The 23,238-nt window shown below is 42.4% G+C and overlaps 1 protein-coding gene across 1 annotated transcript in view; it reads left to right on the forward strand.

Moving 5' to 3' along the window:
- Positions 1-388: 388 nt before the first annotated feature.
- Positions 389-23,238, forward strand: part of BCR (breakpoint cluster region) — a gene marked incomplete at its 3' end in the record, with an annotated part of 78,421 nt that continues 55,571 nt past the window's right edge. The window contains exon 1 of the mRNA XM_010078496.1: positions 389-1,904. Coding sequence (XP_010076798.1) covers positions 389-1,904 — 1,516 coding nt within the window. The remainder of the gene's footprint in view (positions 1,905-23,238) is intronic.

Raw genomic sequence — 23,238 nt, forward strand, 5'->3', positions numbered from 1 at the left:
GGCAGGAGGTGGGTGGGTGTGGGGGGCGATATTTACCTTCCCTCCCCCGCCCCGAGCCTTCTCCTTTGTCCACCCACTTTGAAGTGCTCTGGGATTCCCGGGGTGGGAGCATTGTTGTGTGCTAGCAAAAGATCAGTCATGCCAGGGAGAGAGTAGCGAGTGTATGTGGGCTGGGGCCGGCAAAAGCTGAAGCAGACGGGTAGGAGAGACTGCTCCGGGGATTGCCGTTTACCTCCCAGTTTCCCTGCATGGACCGTGAAAGAGACGCATTGAGTTGACCCTGCGGGAGCTGTTTCTGCTTCTAAATGTGAGATCCGGTTGTTTTATTCTCTCCACCTATCTCTCTCCAGCCTCCTTCCCGTATTCTCCACTTACTCCTGTATGCAAAATGGTGGACCCTGTGGGGTTTGTGGAGGCTTGGAAAGCACAATTTGCAGACTCTGAGCCTCCTAAAATGGAGCTGAAATCTGTGGGAGACATTGAACAGGAGCTGGAGATGTGCAAAGCATCTATTCGGAGACTAGAGATGGAGGTCAACAAGGAGCGATTCCGCATGATTTACCTGCAGACTCTTCTGGCAAAGGAGAAAAAAAGCTATGATAGACAGAGATGGGGTTTTAAACGTGTGTCTCAGTTGCCTGAAGGGGGTGCAGAGCAGCAGATCCAAGACCTGCATCATCACCAGTCTGCTGACCAAGATGAATATGAAAAAAGCAAGTCACACCATGGAGAGGAAAAGTTCAAACCCAGGATACCCTCTTTGCGGAAACTGTCCACCCAGAGTGATGGGTCAGACCTGTCACCTTTGGACAGCCCCCATCATGGAGAGGGAGAGCAGGACAGGTGTAAGTACTATGGTGAAGAGAAACTGAAGAGAGTTGTAGAAGATATGGAGAATCGCTGTGATACAGATGGCTCTCCTTCAAAACACCGATCGGCTTCTACTCGCAGGCTAGTGGGATCTGCTGAGAAGGAGGGATCATTTGAACCCATTTCTAAGGAGAGAGGGAACAGCACCAGCGTGGCCGCCCTAAGGTCCAATTTTGAGAGGATTAAAAAGGTTAATTCACATTCGTCTGGAGATAACAAGGATGTTGTTGAAAAGCCCTTTTATGTGAACATGGAGTATCATCATGAGAAGGGTCTAGTAAAGGTCAATGATAAAGATGTTTCCGATAAAATAAGCTCTCTTGGTAGCCAAGCCATGCAAATGGAACGCAAAAAATCTTTGCACTCGCTCCCTTCTAACATGGTACCCAGTTTCAGCGAGTTCCAGAGGCCTGCTTACAGGGGAAGGTCCTCGGAGAGCACCTTTGGCTACGATGGAGAATATGAGGATGCTGAACTGAACCCCAGGTTTCTCAAAGATAACCTGATTAATGCCAATGGCAGCAACCGCTCACCTTGGCAGCCCATGGACTTTCAGCCCTATCAGAGCATCTATGTTGGGGGAATGATGGGGGAAGGAGAAGGAAAAGGACCTATTCTACGAAATCAGGGCACAACTGACCAGGAAAAACATCTTACGTGGCCAAGGAGATCTTATTCACCCAGGAGTTTTGAAGATATTGGAGGAGGGTATACTCCTGATTGTAGCTCTAATGAGAACCTTACTTCCAGTGAGGAAGACTTCTCTTCGGGGCAGTCCAGCCATGTTTCCCCCAGCCCCACCACTTACCGCATGTATCGGGAGAAAAGCCGTTCTCCCTCCCAGAACTCTCAGCAGTCCTTTGACAGCAGCAGTCCGCCAACCCCCCAGTCTCAAAAACGGCACAGGCAGCAGCAGGTCATTGTGTCTGAGGCTACCATTGTGGGTGTACGAAAAACAGGACAGATCTGGCCAAGTGATGGAGATTTGCCTTCTGGGAGATGTCACCAGGACAGCTGCTTCCATGGGGATACAGGTGTGTACCAGCTTTTTGTTTAGTCTTTTAAATGTATGGAGCAGGAAATAGCATCATGGAAATGAATGGGAGAGGTTTTCTGGGTGACCGTGGGTGAATTGCTGTAAGGGAGCAACTGTTTAATGTGAGAAGGCTGTGGTTATTTTGTAGTTGTCCTGTTTTAGGAAGGTCCTGCAGAAGTATATGTTGGACTGCATTTCAGGAGTACAGATTTGATTCCCAGAAGGGTTGATTCAGGCTTCTCTTGAGAGCATCAACAGAGTTCCATGTTAATTGGTTCTTATAGTTTAAATGTGAACACTGAGGTAAAAAGGGGCCAGGACTGTTCAGTATTCACCACCAGATTGTTCCCTCCCTCGTGTTCTTGCACTGAGGAGTAGTTAAACTCTACCTCAGAAGTGGTAGTGTGCCAACATGCTACAACCTGAGGGTTTTGCTGGAGCTTTACCAATAATGATACTACTCCCACAATCTTGTTTTTTCCTGTCTGTGTTAATTGGAATGCTAGTTTCTTGTTCTGCCTCGTGTCATCCTTCAATTAGAGCTGATTGGAGGCGATGATTGTGCAACCCTGTTCTTGAAGGTTTCTGCTGTCACTAAGTGAAGGAAGAACTTGGAATATCAGGAAGCCCTGAGGAAGAAGAGCTGTTAGTTTAATTTCAACATAGTCAAATTTTTTGTTTAGGGAAGAATGGGCAATGTTCAAACCTGTTCTTATGTAAGCCATTCAGGCATGCAGGTGTGCCTGTGGAATCGCAGTGGATTTATAGTGTGTGGAAGAGGCAAACTGAAGTATGTTGAGTCAGATAGATTTATTGAATGTGTGTGGACATCTGAATCTATTTAGCAAAGCAAGGCACAGGTGTGCTAACACCAGTAGTCTTCTATGCAGTAAATTAAAAGCAACCAAATCCAGGAAAGAAAAAAAAAAAAAACCAGTATGATAATTTTGATAGAATTCTGTCATTCTAAGTCTGCGAGTTATCTTGTGAGTTTTCTTTGTCTCTTTTGAATCTGTCATTTTAATAAGAGGTTAACATGGTATTTGTCAATGTAACTGAATTCCTGACGTAGTAGATGAATTGAGAGGCCTATCAGAGGTGTTGTCACTTTCTCAGGTTGAGTTCAGTGTATTAGTTCTCGAAAGAGTAACTTTGCTGGAAGGAAATGCTTGGTTTTACTTTCCCTGCTTATTGTTTTTTGCCAGCAATACCTTTGGGAGCAACCATGGAGGGAGAACTCTTCCCTGCCCCCCTGCCATCCTCACATCCCATTGCTGTATTATTGGGAGGCTGTATGGTTGTAATGGATGTTCACTGTACGTGAAACCTCAGCACCTCGTCCTCACCGTGACTTCCTCTTTATCAGATTGCATACTTGTTTTCTGTCTGAGACTACTGCATTTTTGTTTGGTTTTATGCATATGCCTGTATCTTATGGGTAATACTTGCAGTACAGGGTAGAGGCTGATTCTTGTGCGGGTTTAAACTGAGCTGCAGCCATCTGTCTCTGCTCTTGTTTACTGATGCTCTTTAGATGACTGGAAAGCCTCCTGGCAGTTGCAGTTTTTGCAGAAGGAAACAAAGGGGCAAAAATAACAAAGGTTGATAAAGCTGGAGGATAAATTCATCTTCCAGAGAGGCAATAGATAATTTTTATTTTAAATAATTTAGCTGGGATGCAGTGATAAAAAAAAATGGGCTGCTGAAAAGTCGGAACAGTTACAATAACCTGGTTGTGCTGGAAAGCTTTGTGTCTTGTTCCTAAGGATGACCGCACATTTGCAGGCAAGGACAGAATGTTAACTGATCCACCTTCTGCTTTCCTCAGCATAGGGGGTAACATGGCAAGCTTAGCAGGAACCTTCACCAGATGGCTAATCATTACTGTCTTGCACATTAGCTGGTGGCAACTTTTTACTTAACCAAAAAGTCTTATGCCTTCAGGAGGACTGTGTTTCTGATTAATTCCTACTGAACATAATTTTCTATAAATTTTATTTCTTTCTTGATTAGGAAGAATTTTGATCTGAAACCAACTGGCAGAACCTCTTTTTCATAAAACAAACAAAAGGCACGAGCGATCACTGTGTGATTAGCTGGCTGGCTACCATTCCCAACTATCATGCTCTGATGCGGACTGTTCTCCATCACCATGTGATATGAAAGCAGTTCCCAGATCCAACCAGCTTTTCCTGCACCTGTGGTTCAGTCACTGGTTGTGCCAGGCTTCCCTGAAGTTTTGCTTGAACAGAGAGTGCAAGTTGGAATCACAGCAGGTTCTGGCCAGCCTTAATGTTAATTAGCATCAAGTGGGATTTGTTCAGTAGTATTTGGCTTCTTTGTGCATTCAGATTTTTGTGTGCTTGCTGGCTTTGCTTTTCATGACTCTGGCCATAGTAATGCTGAATGTGGTGTGGATAGGTGCAAAGTGAACTTTTTGTCTGGGTCTGCATCCCAGTGCATCCTGAGCTTAGCCAGCAGACACGTGCTGTTTTGTTCAAATTATTTCTTCAGTTCACAGTCAAGTGATAATTCCCTACTTTTGTATTAAAAAAAGGACAGGAAGGAGGTCACCTAACTCTGAAGTCAATGGGATCCAAGCCAAAATTTGAATCTGGGTTATTGGAGATGGGTTATCAAAAACCTTAAATCAGACGACAGTAGCAGGCTTTCAGTTTTTTTCCAAGGAGCAGAATGAGAACTTCAGGGTTGAGATTTGGTAATAACTGTACTAACTGTACTTTTTATTAAATGTACTTAATGGAGCCTGGACAAAGATATTTATGCTAGGATGAATTATGTATCACTACTTTCCTGTGGTGGGAATAGAAGAAAATCACACATTTAACTCTGCTTTAAGCTTGAATATTTTTACTATGATTGTGGAGGAAGAACAAGATTTTTAAAATTCTGTTTACTGTTAAACCTTAGTCACAGAGACAGACACAAGAGAAGCCACCCGTTGTGCGTTTCCGCTTATAATCACGGGGAGAGTTGCATAGTGTTGTTATGCAGTGACGAGGCATCGCAATGGCCTCAGTTGGGTCAGTTTTTTGACTACTAACAGTTTGGTAATTGAGGACCACACTAGAGTTGTTGCTTGGCTTTATAGCTTGCTTCATAAAATCAGTGCATTCTCTCATAGCTCTGTGTGTGGAATGATTTTCTCCATCTGCATAACAACACGAAAACGCTATCTGGAGTCCCCATAGATAATATTTACCTGTAAAGCTGCTTCCTTAAAGGTACCCTAAGAGTGGCTTCTCCTCACTTGAGAGGATTTGACAGTGCTATCCAGAGAGTTCTGCCAGCCCCTCTCTATAGAAAGCTATCGACAGCTATAGGGCTCAATATAAGGTCAGTTTGGGGATATGTGTAATTTAATTCCATTGTGAGTAAAGTTTTACCTATTTTAGCCTCTACTAAGTGCAGGAGTGCTGAATGTCCCTTTCTGAAGAGCATGGAGTGTTCTCTATATTTTTAGTGACTTTGATGTAGATGGAGGAAGGAGTGCTGGAATTTATCTATGCATGTGAACTGCAAGACTCAAAATTCTGTTATTTCAGCTGAGCAGAATGCCATTTTAAAGCGCATGCTTTCTTAGAGCAGTAGATTCTTCGGTTTTGGTATGCCTTTTAAGACCTGACCAGATAGGCAAGCATCTGAATTTCCTACTTTTAAGGTAATCCTTGACACTACTTAATTTTAAAGCCCCAAAAAGCATGCAATATGTTGTCATGGAAGGACATTATTCTGTACCAGTTTCTGCAAGGGTCTGTTCCTGAGTTTCTTGCATGTTCTGAGATCTTGGACAAGTTTCTTAATTCTGCACTTCTTCACCCACTATTGTATTCTGTGGATTTTACAAGATGTAGTTTCAAAAGTGCTTTGCAGTGTTTTAGCAGTACAAAGACACCTCATGAGGGAACGTGCCAGTACTGTTGCTGCTGTTTAGAAACATAACTTTCCTTTGAGCAACTGAGGCAAACTTCAGTCCCCTGGGTAGTGATTCTTCCTTCTGATGATCTGAAATGTAGGAACTTTCATAATGTGCAGCTTGCTTGTTAATTTTAAGGGCTGCTGCCCACAGGTCCGTGGGCTGGTCTGTGACTTACGTTGAGTCAGGAATGAGGCTTAAATTTTGTCTGACACTTGTTTAGTTCATTTTTGCTCTTTTTAAACATGTTTTAATCCTTTTCTGTGATGATCAGTGGATTTCCTAGGAGCACTGATGACAAGATGCTTGTTTAAATGCCCTGCCCTTGCTTTCCAGCAATTTAGTGGCTTTTGAGATTATCAAGCTGCTTGTGTTACCACTCCCCTCTTCTTAGTCTGGAGGAGTGAAGAGCTCGCTCTCTTTCTCTGACAGATTCCTCTTTAGAGTTTAGTGGTACCTATGGAGCTTCTGCTTTATGTCCCCAGTGACTATAGTGGACTCTGCAGTCCTGTTTGTTTTGTTCCTTCTTCCAGAAACAGTTGCTAATATTTACCTCAGGTCTACCATAAGTAATGGCATGCAGATAGATTTTATTTTTGCTTTTCTTAGGTTCACCCTAGATCATGGAGTTTCTCCCACCCCAACATTCAGGTTCTTCTGCAGTCACAGAGGACCTGCCTGTGAAATGAGTGTGTAAACCAACCCAGATAGTAGTTGCCTGATACTGGGAAGCCCTGGAGAGTGCTGATGTCACCTGATCTGTCTGTGTGAAGCTCATTTTTGTGGTCCACAACAGAGATATCGAAGTGGGACTGTCTTTCCTGTGGAGTAAGTAGACAGAGAGCTGTGAATTCTGCAAGTAATGGGTTAGATAGAAAGCAGCTTGTCATCCCTGCATAATTACCGACAGTTTAAAAGTGGTCTGTCTGGCAGTAGAGATGAGCCTACTTCTGTGCAGCTGCTGTTGCTGCATGAGCACCAACGAGGCAGGCAGTGACCTGTGGCTGGGCAGGTGAAATATATGGTACCAGTGTACACTGAAAAGTTTGGGACTGTTGCAGGAAAAGGCTAGGGCCAAACTGCAGCAGAGCCAATATGGATATCCATGCAGCACCTGTGCTGCGATGACTGGGGACTAGAATGTTGTTCTCTATGCCAAAACAGTTGCACCTGGGTGATTTCAGCATGGTGATTTCACAGAGCCAGGGGCTAGAGCCCTAAAGCATTGCAGTGAATGGCATACAACAAGATGATAGTGTCCTTCATTTGAGCAGGAAACGTGTAGGCAAGTGGAACCACAATATTAAGTCTGTGGCAGAGGGAGCTGCTCCTGTGGTCCTTGCTGACTCTGTTCAAAGTACTGAGAAAGCACTGGTTTATGGCCAAAGCAGTTGAACTGACAGATGTGTATGAACTGTGTGTCCATTTTGCTTCACAATTGTCAGCCTCTGTCAAAACGGTTTCAGAGGAAGAACACAGAGTTTGCTATTTTGTGAAAAATTCTGGTCCTGCCCTGAGGAGTGGCAGGGAGATTTGGGAGTATCCATGGGCTTGCTGCCTACCCCAGTGCACTAGCTCCTCTGAGACAGAGGCTTCTCTCTAGGTGGCTGGAGGAAAAAGAAGAGAAAGAAGGAGTAGGAAAAGCTGATATCTTGTTACTTTTTTGCATGGGCTTCCTTTTCTGGATTAGAAAGCTTTTCAGCTGTTTTTTTCCCTTGAAGAACCAAAGGTGAGCAAGGAAGCGAAGAGCTGAGGATGGGGATGAGCATAGTAGAATTGGGTAGGGTTTGGAAATAATGAAGGGACTGGGCTGGTGGAGTGAAACTAATTGCTGTGTGGAGGAATAGGCAAATGTGGGGAGAAGATGGATCTGTCTTTAGATTGGTATAAGCACTGACCATGACTTATGAAGTGATTTACTTGTGCATGTAAGGTGATGGACTTTAAAGCAGTGAAATACATTGGGGAATGAGGTGCTTTGGCCTCCTCCATTTTCTCGTCTCTAGCAAAGCCATTGCACAAGTATATGGTTTTAACCTTGAAGATTTTCACTGTTTAGTATAAGTATACGTGACTTTATATACAGACTTCCAGATTTGCAAAACTGGAACATTTTACTCATGATTCTTGCAGCTAGGCTCTCTGAAGCTAACGTTGAGACAAAGAAAGTTAGGAGTCTAGTAATTTGTGGAATTGATTGCTCTACCACCTTTCCTAAGTGCTTCCATTCATCTAGTATCTCTGGTTTGAATATTTGGATAAAATGCTAAGCACTGTTGTTCAGTTACTCCTTCATTGACAGCTTGCTTTTCACTGCCACCAGAAAGTTACACTGAGGTGTGAGCAAAGGTAGTAGAATGAGTCACATGGAATGGTGAGTAGGCATCCTGAGTTGGGAGGCAGGGAGAAATCAAGTTAATTAGAAAATTTGCTAAACCTTCAAGTGTGGGTTAGGAAATGCTTGTTTGAATACTGAGCAGCACACTATGGCTAATGATACTGACTCTTAAAAGAAGTATTGGAGGAAGGGGGGGGAGGGGGATTTGTAATCCAAGTTTGGCTTTGCAGGCTATCTGAAAGATGGGCCAGCAAAGGAGACAGAAGGCTGTGAAGGTTTGAGCCTCAGTAATAGCTGGAAACAGGTCTCTATTTTCCAGTTCTAGCATGTTTAGCAGTTCTCTCTCTGATGCCCTCCCTGTCTCCCCAACCTCTCAGGGATAAGCAGTTATCGTGCAGAAGCAAGGGGGACCTATATTTCAGCTTCAAGGAATTTTGGAGGTCAGTCCATAAAGGTTAATGAGGTGAGACTTGGCAAGCTGTTTGAGGAGAATTGCTCCATTTCAATTACCATAGGGAGGCATATTGCTGTTCACGAAAATCAGGCTGTTGATTGGAGGCATAGCTTATCTGGAGCTTGCTTTCCCCCAGAGAAACCAAGACTAGCAGGTTTTTTTTGACTGTCTTCTCTTTGATTTGTTCTGCCCAGTCAGATAAGCATGGAGAGAACAATAAGGACCTGATCCTGTTCTTTCCCTGGTGATGTGTCATTGACTTTAGTAATCTCTTGCTGGCACATGTAGGAACAGAAATGGTGTTCTGGTACGAGGTTGAACAGCAACTTTGCTGGGCAGATAGAGGGCTAGGCTGAAAGTGACAATGGAAATGCTGCCATGGATTAGTTTGGGTGAACTGCATGTGAATGAAGTACTTCCAAAACAACAATTTGAGTGTCTTAAGTTACAAAGCAGGTTTTGGCCAGCTCTCTGATAACAAAATGGATTGCTTTCCTGATGATATCTCTAAATTACATGTGATGTGAATGCAACCATAAACTGTAAGTAAATCCTTGGATGTTGGTCTGTCATACTGCTTGAGGCAGTTCTACAAATCTGCAACTTCTCTAAACTTGTTTTGAGTTGTACTGTATGTATTTTAAACACTAAAACTGTCCTGCGTAGGACCAGTGTGGTATACTTCTGTCACGAAATCTGATTGTGGTTTGCAAATCTTCCTGTTGCTAAAATGCCAAAAGCTTGCCTCCCTTTTGTCTTCTTCCCGGCTGCTAAAATGGTATCTCTCAGACCCTTTCTTAACCAGGTTACGGCTCATGTAGTAATCAGATTATTGCAAATTTAATTGGAATCTCTGTTTCAGAGAAAGCTCTGCCCAAACACAGCAGCTGGAGCTGAGTTAGTTGCTCATGGCTACATGAATACATGCTGAGTATGTGTGTGAAAATCCACAATGATTGCCCTGTAGGAAGAGTGAATTAGTAAAGTTCAGTCTGTTGTTTTATACTACTGAATTGTGCCTGTTGGTGTTGCAGGCCTTTTGCCTAGTTGTTATCTTCTGTTATTTTCTTATTTGCAGTCATTTCACCAATCTTTGTTGCTTCTGGGGTATTTTTTTTTTAATTTTGTGGAGGGAGGAATTCTTTTCTAGGGAGAATAAATCCACCACAACCTTCCTTCTTTTAAAAGTAATATGTATTTAAAAAAACCCATCCTCTTTTGGACCTTCTGCACAGGTTAGGTCTCACTCTGAAGTGTCCAAAAGCCCCAAATCACTTGCAGATTGGTCTGTGACAACAGGATAGTAACAACTGTAGCAGGCTGCTGTGGATCACACAGTATTATCTGAAATCTAAGAAGTAGTAGTTACTTAATAGTGAGCAACTTGTGTGTTTGGACGGGGCAGCTCTTCTGTGTTTGTGACCTGTCCTTAATGTGTGGAGAGGTGCACTGTGAAGCCTTGGCTCACTGTGTCCACTTCTTAAGGACTTCAGAATATTCTACACTCAACACTGAAACGCAGCCACTTCTCTGATGGGGTATGTGCCGGCTATTGTGTTATCAGAAATTATATACTCCCTTGGCTGCAAAGCTAGGTAAGGAGTGCCCATTTTGAACACACAATATGGGTGAGGCTGGAGCAGGCTCTAGTTGTTAGAATACTGTAAAAAAACCCCAAAAATCAAAAAAAAAACCCAAAAAACCAAACCAAAACCCCACAAAAAGCCACAAAAAACCCCAACAAAACTCTCAGTTACCTACAGTCACATCTGTGTGCTCTTTTAAAATGGGCCAGCAGCTTCCTAGAATAGTCTGTTCTGAAGAAAAATACCTCATTCCCTGGAGCATCGGGCTTCAAATGTATCTGAGCTGCTAAAAAGTAAATGTGATTGGTCTGTTGTCACTAGGGGGATGTAACATACAAACAGAACTGCATCCACGGCAGTCTACAATTACATAGCATGGTATGATTTTTGCCTAGGAAGATAGTAATGGCCTTCAAAATAGCTGATAGGGTTTTCACAGGCCTAGGTTATAAATGTTTTAAAACTTACATGTGTGCCGCTTATGCTGTCCAGTTTCAATAGCAATACTGCAGGCGTGGTTGAGAGCTGTCTGTGAGCTATACTGGGCAGGCAGTTCAAAAACATAATTCTGTTTTAAAGTTTCTCTTACCTATTGGAGAACTGTTAGCTGTCCAGAAGCATCTGCTGTACCTCCTGGGTGGGTGCTATGGAAACGCTAGTGCAGTTTGGAAACATTTTTACTGTATTTAATAATTCTTTTAGCGCCACTCTGCCTCTGCCATCTTAAGAGGCAAAAGAGCAAGAGAAAGTGATAAAATATAATTTGCATCAAAACATCAGATATGCTTTTTCAGTTTGTACAGTCTTCTGAGGCAGGATGCTGTCAAATGAATTTTGGTCAGGTAGGTTTTTTTTAGTATGCATGGAGAGAAAAATATGTCTATTATGTTTTTAGAGTATCTGAGACAGCAGAAGAAGATGCCTTCCTTTCAGCTGGGCGATCATCTGCAACAAACTTAAGTCCTGCTACAGCATGGTGTGATCTTAGCTGTCTGAATGTGACTGACCTGTCATGTTTGTGTTCAGCAAACATGCCCTAGCCCTGACCTTGACTACCCCAAATTTATTCAGGCTCAAGCACTGACCTATACATAATTTGCTCTGGTGGAACTAAAATACATACTAATGTGAGCTGAGCTCTGCTTTGTTTTGTGCTCGACATGTAAACATAATAAAACTCATACTGCAGATAAAGGGTTACACATCTTTCCACAGATAGTGCCTTGCTCTCCATTTCAGTACTTGTATGAAATCTCAGTATCTCGACTTAAAGTAAGGAAGAAGACTTAATTATGTGTTATGTAAATGCATTCTGAGTATATGCGTGCACAAGAAAAATCTGGAGAGGAAGAACTTCTGTACTTAAATCTTTATTCTGTATGTAGGTGTTTCAGACTGGTTTCAATGTATGTGCAAATATGCGCTGACGCAAAGATACAAGCACCCTTATAAAGTTCCACCTAAACTTTGTAACAAGCTTTTTCTTGTAATTAGATGAACAGCTGGTTAAGGAAACATTCTGATGCTAACACTGTTTTTCCCATTAATGGACACTTGCCATGTAGGGCTTATGCACATTGCAAATAGGCTTTTTTAATAGTATTTGATAGTTAGTTGTTTTGTGGTTGTGTTTTTTTCTTTGTAAGGAAACAAGTAATTTGCAAGTTTTTTTTTCAAAAACATGTAAAGAATGAAAAGTGAACTTCAAAAGAAGAGCAGCCTTGGGTTTATAACAGGCTTTTATCTTATATAGTGATTTGCATAAATAAATTTCCAAGTGTTTCAATGACGAAGTATGCAGTTCAATTTTTTGAGATGGTGAAGCTCAGGCGTCTAGCTAAATTTTAGTGAGCCCAACCCAGTGTCCTGGAATCCAATTTGGTGAATTTCTCCTGGACCACACTTCTTTTAGCTGGAAAATGGATTAACTTTCTCTATATGTACATGTTTAGAAATTAGTTTATATCCATATATACCTTTTAAAGGAAAATACTGTAAAAAAGAAAAAATAGAACACAACAAAAAAACCTCAATTCTGTTGCTAGAGGCTTGCCCTTTCACTGATTTCTACAATTTATATACTTTCTTCCACTACTTCTTTCTTTCCTCTTATTCTGTGTTCCTATTAACTCATTCAGTTTTAGTTCTGCTTATGTGTTGTTCTCTGGTTTTTCCACTTTTTACTTTTATTTGCTTGAAATTTGAAGGAAGGGTTGCCTTGTCTTACAACACGTATTTGTATGGGTCTTCCACTGTTTTTGTATTATGCCCCTTGAGGCTAAGTCTTGATTTAAATTGTCTTTGGTGATAGCGCTTCATGCTGTGGCATGCTGCCCTGTCAGTTGTGCCAACAACTGTTCACTTGCAGGTTCACACTGAGAACTGGATCAGGGAATTTATCTGTGTTTTTTTTGTTTTGGTTTGCTTTTTTTCAAGCCAAACCCAAATAAAAATCACAAAACTCCCGAAACCAAAACACAAAACCCCTCTAACCTTGGATTCCATCTATCCTCCCCACAAATGTTTGTGTTGGAGCAGAAACTGATGGGTTGGTGTTGGAGGGGAGAGAGTATAATGCCACAAAAGACAATGTATGCTTAAACTCCCAATCTGTTGAGACTCTGAGGTTGTTAATTCAAATAAATGAGAACATTAATGCTGAGAAGTCATGTTTAACTTTAGCAATTTCAATTCTGATTAGCCAGCTGCTTTGGGATTTCAGGAAGAGGTTTAGGGTATCCTTTGAGCAGAGTACCTCTTCTCTAGTCAGGTGCTTTGTTTCTGCTGTTGAGAGAGGGGAAAAGGCAGCCTGAGGGTTTGCTGATGTTTTAAATAGTGTGCTTGTAGAATAAATATAAGTAGAATGCTAGGATTGGAAATAGGATAAAAGATATCTTTACAGTCAGTATTATTTCTGAAGTGGACGTTTCTGATGACATCCTAGTCCATGTGACTGACTCCCCTTTCCATTGCCTGTGTAAGTACTTCATGTTTTTAATTGTTACATCAGCAAATACATTGACTGTTTATGCCCAGAAGAAAATGGAAAAGCAGATACAATTATTCCTTTTTATTAAGACTAAAAAAAGTCTCTGGCTTCTGTTAAAAGATTGCTTATGTCATAAATCATCTGAAAGGAGGACTGTATAGATGTCAGCACAGCTTTTAGAGGAGAGTGGATCACCTTAAATAACTTGCATTTGGGTTCTGGGAGTGTATGTGTGAGTGCTCATGGGCTAAGATCTCAAGTTTTTAATGATGTAATTACTGTAATGAGACATCTGCAATATTACATCTTACAACTACATAGTATGTGAATATTTTCCCTTGATGAGTGTTTTTGGGGAAGGGGAGTTTTAGAGGTCATTGTTGGCCCTTCTTATTTGCTTTGAAATATAAAATGTCATTGTTCTGGCCTAATAGTGCAACTAGGACTTGTGTCAAATGGTGCTATTTGCTTAAAAAGCTTAGCCTGGAACAAGGAGGGGGCAAGTCTCATCAGGAGAAAATACAGGTAGCTTACAGCAGCGAAACATTTTTACAGTTTCTCTTTTCAGTTTTCTTTAGGATGTTTACTTGACTCCCAGATAAGACTTCTATTTTTACCCGTGAGTGCTGGCTCTGCACGGATTTGTGAGCTCTTCTGACTTAACCCTGCTGAATTCCTGCCTGTATAGCAGCCAGGTGCTAGATTTCTGGCTTCCAGCTTCTTTCGCTCTTTGTGTTCCTGTTCAGTCCACAAACATGGAAAAAAAAAAATGCCCCACCCTGCTGACTCATTGTGCCCAGAACACTCCTTATATTCCTGAAATAGGATTAATATCTGAGGCAGTTTCAACAACTCAACAGATGGGCCCGTTTCTCCTCTTCTGTTTCTTCTCTAGCTTGTTTCTTCTCTTAGGCCCATGAATCTTGTCCATGTGCTCTACCAGGCCTCAGCCCCAAGGTGATTTCCTTATCTCTTATTCATTTAAAGGGCTTTTGCAACTAATACAACTGTTGTAGAAAGCAACTAGTATGTAGAATAATCCTTTTAACAGGTTTATTCTGATACTGTGTTGGGTATTTAAGTGGATCTAACTGCATTGTTTAATATGTCCTTGAAGATGGTTCCCAGTGAAAACCTGCTGCTGTCACATTGTCATATCTCTGCATGCATACCAAGTCTGCCTGGGAGCTGTCAGGCGGTGCCCTAGGCAGTGGGGAGGGGCTGCTATTTATAGGAGAAAACTAGGAGTAGCAAACCACTTACACTGTTTGCCATCGTGCTGTCTGCAGCTTGGTCTCTCAGTTGCTCTGCAAGGACTTGGAAGAAGTTATTTCCCTGTTACAAGGGCAAACTCATGTTCTTCTGCCTGTTCTTCTCCACCTTACAGGGTATGCAGTTGTCTAGTGGCTCACCCGAGGGGCAGCTGTGCTAGTATGTATCCCTTCAGCTTGTTTTGCTTTGGGATCAAAGGACTGTGTGAAGGCAAATGTCAATTATTAATTCTTGGTTTTAAAAATACACGAAGTGACACACTTTTTCCCTTTGATTGGAGTAAACAGCACTCTGCTTCTTCCCGTCAGCATACTGTGGAGCCCTGTTGTAATGTCGTAGGTTTTGAGTTCTTGCAAACAAGTGCATCCTGCAAAGGGCCGTATTTGGCAGTGCAATAGTCAGCAAAATGCCTGGAAAAGAACATTACAGCCTTGAGCACAGCCCTGTGGAATGTAGCAGGTTCCTGATAAAGCAAAAATTGGGTGGGTGAATGTTTTTCAGAGAAGCAGGCTTGTAGAAAGGGTTAGTGTTTAAGATGTTGGGAGTCTTGTCTTATAAAAAATCTTGGGTTTTGTTTCTGGTATATTGAAATATAAAATCTTAATTTTATTAAAGTCTGTGTGAAACTTGTGAGTAGGGTCAGTTATTTGCTTCTCAAGGTATAACCTGTCATTCTAACATTACAAAGTACTGTTTTGGAGGTAGGCTTAAAAAAATGCATATAAGGTTCCTATATCTGTTTATGGAGTGAGGAGGAGAAAACTCAGTCTAAGATTTTCTGCACAAAAGAGGAAGGATGCACACTGTTAAAACTGGATATTTCTTTCCAAATCTTTTCTTGGACTGTTGTAATTATATGGGCTTATCTACTCTTGGGATCTGTAGGTGTTTCAGAAACACGGTTAAGTTAAACTATCAATAGCTGTTTCATCCAGGGAAGCTGAGACTCTGATAATTCCAAATAAAGCGTCCCAGATAATCTACAGATGATAGGTCTGGGATCTCAACACTGAACTTTTGTTCTTGGTTCTAGAACTTAAACTCTGACAGTCTTTACTACATACATCTCATCTGTGAAGTGAGGTGGTAACATTGATGCTGAATATGCTTTATCCTGGCTCATCTCTGTCCATGGTGGTTAGAGAAGTGTGGTTTCACCTTTGTTGTTTTCACTAGTTCTGCTACAGCCCTGCAGTGGATAGGGCCTAAAGGGAAAAGCTACTTAAATCCACATAACCATCTTGTCTTTCCATTATTGCTGCATTTTTGTTGGCTTATTCCACGGTGACTTGAATGGTAAAGAACCATACTGGTAACCACGAGTTCTTTTATGTAACCAACCAAACAGCTATTTTTTAATTACTAATGCACGGAAAAGGACTGAAGCTATAAAGTAGTTTGTGTCTCATTATGAGACTCCTTGCTAGGAACCTCTTTCTCTCCAAACAGTTCTATAGCACCTAACACAGTAGAATACAGGGTTTTGACTTTTGTTCACTTACTAGGGTGCGAGCAACACTTCTTTTGCCCATAACTGTTGTTAATTGAATTATACTTTGCAATACAGAAATTCTGTGGCAGAATATTTTGGGCAAGTCCAGTCTGTTAGCCCCCTGAGTTTGCTTAAGAAATCAACCCAGCCTCTAGCTGGCAACAATAAAGGAGACAGGAATTTTAAAAAAATCCAGTTTTCCTGTGCTACAGGATTGACTGCTAGACTAACCGGCTTTTTTTATTTACATTTCTCCAAAGGCAGACCTGTATGCTAGGTTTATTTTGGGGGGTGGGTTGATGTTTGGTTTGGGTTTTTTTTTTTGGTGTGTTGTTTTTTAACTGCTTGGAAAGGTGCATTTACACTAAAGGTCATTTGTGTTTCAGATTAATTTACTAACCAGTAAATTCCTGCCAGAACAGTACTCCCCCTAAATTTTAAAGCCTTCCAGGTAGGTCTCATTAACATTCTCTTTTAAGGTCAGTGGAGGAAGCTGGTGTACTTACTCATGAGAGGAATGCAACTGTATTGTAACTGTGGTATACTAGCAAAGCCAAGAAACTTTCAGTATCTTCCTTGCAGCAGCTTTGCCAGGGATTTCACTGTCTGGTGGACTATTTGTACTACTTGTACCTGTTGTTTTTTTTTTTTTTCTATTATTATTGTTTCCAAAACTTTTTAATGGGCCTTCTGCTTGTTCTACCTCTTAAGGAGAACTTTAAAGTCATAAGTTGCTAATACTCTGAATCAGCAGCTCCCTAAACCACTCTTTGTGGTGAGTCTGTTTACACTAGTATTAAGAAATAAGGTGGTACTGTTCAAATGAAAAAGAAATACCCAGCCCTCAGAATTTGTCCTCTCAGCAGAACAGTACCTACACAGCTCTCTTGACTTTCTAGTGAATAACCCTGCAGTGTGAAGCCCCCCTGTATGCACCTCCTGTGACTCATCATTGGCTTTTAACCGTCAGAGTGCACTATGGGTGTGATAGACTGCCACAGCGGCACAGTTTGTTAGGGAGGTATAGACTCCTATTTTGAGCTAGCATTGGTAGGATTCTTGCCCTTCCTAATGCGATGGAAGGGAGAACTTGATTTCTGCATTGGGAAATTGCTTGTATCTTCGGAGTTATTCTCCCTTTTGCCCAGCTGTGCAATGTGAGCTGTCAGTTGCTTTTTTCTTGACCACTGAGATATGTTCATTTTTGCAGTTCTATAAAGTTTAGATTACTTCTGCCCTGCATCTGGGAGCAGAAATGTATCTTCCTCAGAAGTGTCTGTGCTCATCTCAGATGCTGACTTCTGTCTTTGTTGACAGTTTTTGGTTGTGGTGTTTTTCTCCCTTCTCAGTGCCCTTTACCATTCCAGTCTCTCCTGATCTCCTGTTTGTACATGCCATCCATGGTTCAGTGTCACATGTGATTAGTTTCCTCTTTGGTGCTGATCTCTCTTTCCTGAGCCTAATTAAACCCCAATTGCTTTGTGATACCAGGGTAAGAATCCTTTCTGTCTATGGTTTGCTGCTGCATGAACCCACACTCACTTGTTAGACTATCTTAGCCATGTAATTGAGCCATACCCTCAGCTATTTTCAAAAACCAAATGCATTTTACTTCTGAGCCTTTGCATCCCTGTCTCAACATTTTTGCTTTTTGGTCTTTTCTTTCCCTCCATCCCTTAGCCATCATCTGCTGCTAGTACAATGCATTGTCACCTTTGGGGCAGCCCTGCAACGTCACTGGGAGGGAGGAGGGTGAGAACTGCAGGCTTGGGGAAGCTGCATCGTGTGAATAGGAGCCTGTGAGATGTTAGAGGGGCTAATGGACTTGGCAGGGATGCTTCTAGCTCCACTTCTGCTAAAATGGTTATTGTTTATCCTTTGTGGATAGTGCATGTGTTTGAGAGTCTCAGGTGACTGACGGGAGTCAAGCTATAGTAAAGAAGAATGTGTGAAGGGAGAGCAAATAACTTGAGATACCTGAAAAGGTGTTAAAACAGTACAACTGCCCTTTATCTACTTAAAGCCAGTTGTTCTGTTACCCTTAACCTTTGATATACCATGTGTTTATTGTCCCCAGGGGTCACTGTACTTCGCTTATAAGTTGAAGACCTCCAGTTGTACTGAGTAGCAGTATAGTTGTAGCAACTGTCCTGCATCTGAGTTACTCAGTGAGGACAGCTTTCATCAAGAGGGTGCCAGGGAATATATAAAGCAAAGGCTTAAGGAATAGGCAGCAATTCTGTGGATTGCATCCTTCTAAGTTGTTGCCAGGACTTGCTTTTTTCCCCCCTCCTTTTTTGCTGACTACATTTTCCTGAAAACTGGGCACCCAGCACTGAGGTGGTGGGGAAACAATGTTTGCAAATCAACAGCATAGCAAGAAGGAGTATCTGTGTTTTATTGCTCTGCTTTCATCTCCGAGAACTGCTGTGGCACCATTTCTAGCTACAAGATACAGGCAGTGGTTTTCCTGAACAAATTGTTTGTGATCCAAAATGGACCAGCCAGAGGGAGGGTAAGTAGCTGTCACAAACCAGGATGAATGGGTTGCCTGTCTGATCCATCCTGAGATGTCTGACCTGTCAAAGCTGTCTGAATCTGGGTATATGCTGGAGGATAAGCCATATTTACATACCATCTTGGAGGGTGTGCGAGAGAGAGTTAAGATTGTGGGGGGAAGAGGTAACATTTGATCCCTTGCTTGCTGAACAGTAAAGGTTTGCTTTGTGTTGGTCTGCTCCCCTGTGCTTCCCTCCTACTTTAATGGCTGTGATGAATGACAAATGGAGGCAGAGCAGTGAAAACAGGAAACATAATCCCTCAAATATAACTGATGGGAAAGGGAGGGAAGAAATGGTAAATAAAGGAACTCCTGCTTTCATGGGGCAGCCCCACAGAGCAGCATGAGTGACATGCCAGGGAGCAGGAGCTGCTATTCTCCAAGGTTGCCAGGGGGTCATCTTGAACTCCTGGTACAGAGAGGAGGGCCTAAAAGTAGGGGAGCTGTTGTCTGCCCTGTGTTGGTTTTGTTGTTTGTTTTGTTTTTGTTTCTTTTTTGAAAGAAGGTTTAGAACCACTTGTGTTGCCCATCCCTTTAGATGGGATGTCGTTTATATTCACATATTGTTTATAGGCTGCAGAGGCCCTCAGTTTTCTCTGGCTGTGAGAAGCAAGCATTGTTTCTGTATTGTCCTTCAGTCATTTGAGAGCAGAAGGCGCAGAGGAGAGATGACTGCATTAGCTATATCTGCATAGGGAGAGGGCCGTTTAGAGCAGTTAGGGGCTGCTCAGCAGGAGCTGTTTTGCTTCACACTGCTTTTCTCCCTTTACTACCTCTGGACCCTGCTCATTGATTGCTACTGCATAAAAGGGGTTGGGAGATTGGCAGTTCTGTTGCACACCAGCAGAGTTAGTGTTTGGGGGGAGGTGGACACACAGAGTTATGATGAACACAACAAAAGCCTCTCTGCCTGTGGAGCATTTTAGGAGGCATGGTGCTGCTCGTTGGCAAGGTTGAAGGCTCAAGGTTACCACAAAACGTGATACAGGATGCCAGATAGAAACAGACGTTGTACCAGTTCGGGTGGTTTATCTTGTCATTTCTTTCATGCCATAGCTTTCAGTGTATGTTGGATGGAGTGTCTTCAGTGGGAAATTCTTGGGGTTGAATGAAAATGAGGAGCCAGAAAGGGGAATCTCTAGACCCTTCTTATGCCATCCATGAATAGCAGGCTCTTAGATGAATAGCTGTTGGAGCAGTGAAGCCTACTTACCAAGAACTGGTAAACAACGTTCTTCTAAAGCATGCTCCAGTCCAGCCTTCCTCAGCTCTTCTCTACTGATCATTTTACTGGGGATGTTAAAGGGCAATTTATCTTCTGACTGCACAGAGTCCCGTTGAACTGTAATACAAGAAAGCCTGAATTGAATGGGATCCCTTGAGTGTGGCATGGTACAGTGGAAGAAAGTGAGACTGTTGAGGGGGAATGTGCTTTGCCCTTGTGCACTTCTGCCATCTTCTCATGGAAGACGAAGATCATGATTTCCTTTGTAAATTGGTTTGAACTTTACTTAAGGCAAAGGGACAGCCCATACCAGAACTGCCTGTGGGTGTGTCTGAACTCCGCCCATGGCAGCTCTCTTCATTAGGAACCACCAACAGCACTGCAGAGCTCTGGCTGGGTCCGCTTGTTCCTGCCCATTAACTTGGGTTTGGATGCCTTTCCTGAAGTATGCTGGGCGTGGAGTTTTTTGTTTTGTTGTGTTTTTTTTTTTTTTTTTAATTCCTATAGGTAAGGGAACTCCAGCAGCTGTATGATATCTCCTCTGTAAAAGGCAGAGGGAGAAAATAAGTTATATGGATCAGTACTTTGAGCCTTTTGTTCCAAAGTGGAGCCCATGTTAATAGAAGAGGTGGTCTCATGCCTGTGCACATGAACTGCTTTGTGAAGTGTGGTGGTTGGTAGTCGAGTGGAATGTGGCAACGACTTGGATGCTACAGAGTCTGGGCTTGATAAAGTGATACAAGAAGGGTAGGTGAAAAATCGGATGACTTGCCTGTTTATTTCCTGTTCTCGTATGACTTCTGTTGGTGGGGTATGGATCTATAGCAGCATTTATTTAGCTGCAATTAAGTCAGTGTTAGAGAAATTTACCAGTGTATATTTTTAGGGAGTTTCAGCCTGTTTCAGCCACTGCTTGTATGTTTGTAAATGTTGAAGAGTTTGAGAAATACCATTTGGGTGGCTCTTGCACTCTGGCTTCTATGTAGCCCTGCTTGCATTTTTCACTTGAGTGTTTCTGCTTATGGATTTGCCCCATGTAACCTCTGTTAATCCAAGAGTTTAGTGCTCAAACTTCTGCTGCCTGACCTGCCTCTTAAGTTTGCAAGGGTACATGCAGAAAACAGCTGGTAGACCAGCTGACAGCATTAAAAAACAGAAGGTGCTATCAAAGCTGAGCTGGTGTTAATTGAGTTGTGCTGTAGAGTATAACTGCGTACTTAGCTTGCAAATTGCAGGATGGGCCAGTGTCTGAGAGGAGCTGGTATGTCTACCTTTGAGTTTCACTGCTTACTTGAGTTTTAGAGGGATGGTGATTGTTTAGCTAGAGGAACACAGAAAACCAGGGGAAGGTGCAGAGAAATTCAAAAAGGGAACACACATTGTGAATGTTATCTAAGCATGGTATATTGCTTGTCCTGTTGTCCCTCCCACAGTCACTCTGCTAGTTTTGCTTACCATTTTCTCTTATGTTTTAAGGACTGAACTTGGAGGACTTCGTTCTTGGGAAAACTGCTGCTTAGATTCACTTGCTGCTTCCACCATTCTCCTAACTTGCTGCATTCGGTTCCAGCTGGGTCTGCTGAGATCTTTCATCTGTTTGGCTGCTGCTCCCCTTCTGCAGCTTTTTAACTTGCCACTTGTTCTGATACACCTGTTGCCTGTGGTATGGGAGCCCATTGCGTGCCCTGTTATGGTGTCTGCTTGCTGGCTGCCTGTCCGTGGGGCAGGACTGAGATCCTTCAGCAGCATGCCAGTGCTCGCATAGCACTCGATGGCACTTTTGGTTTGTTCCAGCTGTTAGTCACCTGGATCTTGCCAAAGGCTGGCTGCTGGAAGCTGTGTGTTACTGTGGCTAAGATGCTTTATCAGACCGGCTTTTCTCCTTTCCTTATCCCAGAAAGGCTGCAGGCAGGCAAGGTTGTTCTGTGCTTCACTTTCTCTTTTTTTAAATTCTCCAGCCTTAGGTGGACTTGTAATTTCCCCAACATTAAAAATTAGCCCTCAGAATAAATAACTGCAAGCTGAAAGGAAGGAGAGGACATCTGTGTGCTTGTTCCATTGCCTCCCCTGTTTTCTTGAGTCCTTTTTTCCATGCTTGCTGATGCTCTCCCTTGGGTGTGTTAGGGGAGAACACCCTTGTCCCAGCCCCCACACCTCTCCCTTGCAGCTGCCAAATGAGGGAGGCACAAAAGATATCTGTCTGCTTGCTTCGTGGGCACAGCTGACGGCTCAGCAGCGCTTTAGAAACTTATGCTGTGGTACAGGTGCTGGGGAGGGAGTTGGGGGAGAGGAGGGAGATGAACACTGGTGCTGTTACCTTGGGGACTAGGGGAAATTCCTAAATTTTTATCTTCTGCAATGAGAAGCAACAGGAAGGGTTCCTCCTGCCACATACATGCTTTGACGCCTTTGGAACTTCAGCCATTTTCTGCCCAGTTTAGCAAAGTGAAATTTCTTCTGCCAGCTACACAGATCTGTTTGTGAAAGAACTGTAGATTGATTTTAGGATACAAATGCCTTTGTCAAGGAACAAGTGTTATTTCTTTATTAAGGGGAGGATTTGGGGGTCTGGTTTGCTTCTGAAAAGTTCTCCGCATGTCTCAGTGGTACTCTGTCACTTGTGAATATTCATCACCTTCAAAGGGATTAATGAAGGTAGTTCTGAGCCTTTAATAAGAAACCTACCCTAGAAATACATATACTTTTAATTACACATTCTGAACAACAACACTGCAAATTCTTCTGCACAAGAAAGTGTATTTCCTCCTAGACAGAAAATGTCTTGGAGGCAGCAAGTTCAGCTCTGATTAACAGCTGCTTGGATCAGCTTGGAATCTGTTGTAAATTAAAGTGTACAGGCAAACTTTGTTCTTCCATAGTTGTTTAGATCGGGAAGGCTGGAGGGCGGTGAGAGGAAGTAGAGAGGAATATGGAAGACAGAATAGTATTTTTGATTGTGTTAGTGATGCAAAGAAGTTCTTTGTGTAAAGACTGGAGGACTGCAGAGAGTGTGCTATCTCCAGTTACAAAGGAGTTAGCTAAGGATAGTGTAAAGCATGACAGAATTTTCTGCTTGTGTTTTAAGAAGAAAACTGTAACCTTATTGTGTGAATATAGTTTGCATTTATAAAGTTTGAGAAAATTACTGTTTGGACAGACATTAATTGAAAGCTCTGAAGATAAAACAAAACTGAGTTTTCTTTCATTGTGTTTGTTTTTGCTGATAAGCTTCATGCATCATCTACCGAGAAATTACTTATCGACAGGAACAGAATGATGGATGTCTGTCCTCAGGTGCACAGTCAATTCTGTAACTTTTGCAGATCTGAAGTCAGTGCCACTCAAGATGAGGTTTAGTATCTGTTACCACAGTTTTCTGGTTTTAATTTTGTTTTGTTTCTATCTCCAAGGCAAAACATGAGGTGGTTCTTGCGTTGGCTTGTTTCTTTCCTTTGGTTTAGTGGTAACCTCACCTGAAG

The sequence above is a fragment of the Pterocles gutturalis genome, unplaced genomic scaffold (genome assembly GCF_000699245.1).
Source record: "Pterocles gutturalis isolate BGI_N339 unplaced genomic scaffold, ASM69924v1 scaffold3393, whole genome shotgun sequence".
In the NCBI taxonomy this organism is placed as follows: domain Eukaryota; kingdom Metazoa; phylum Chordata; class Aves; order Pterocliformes; family Pteroclidae; genus Pterocles; species Pterocles gutturalis.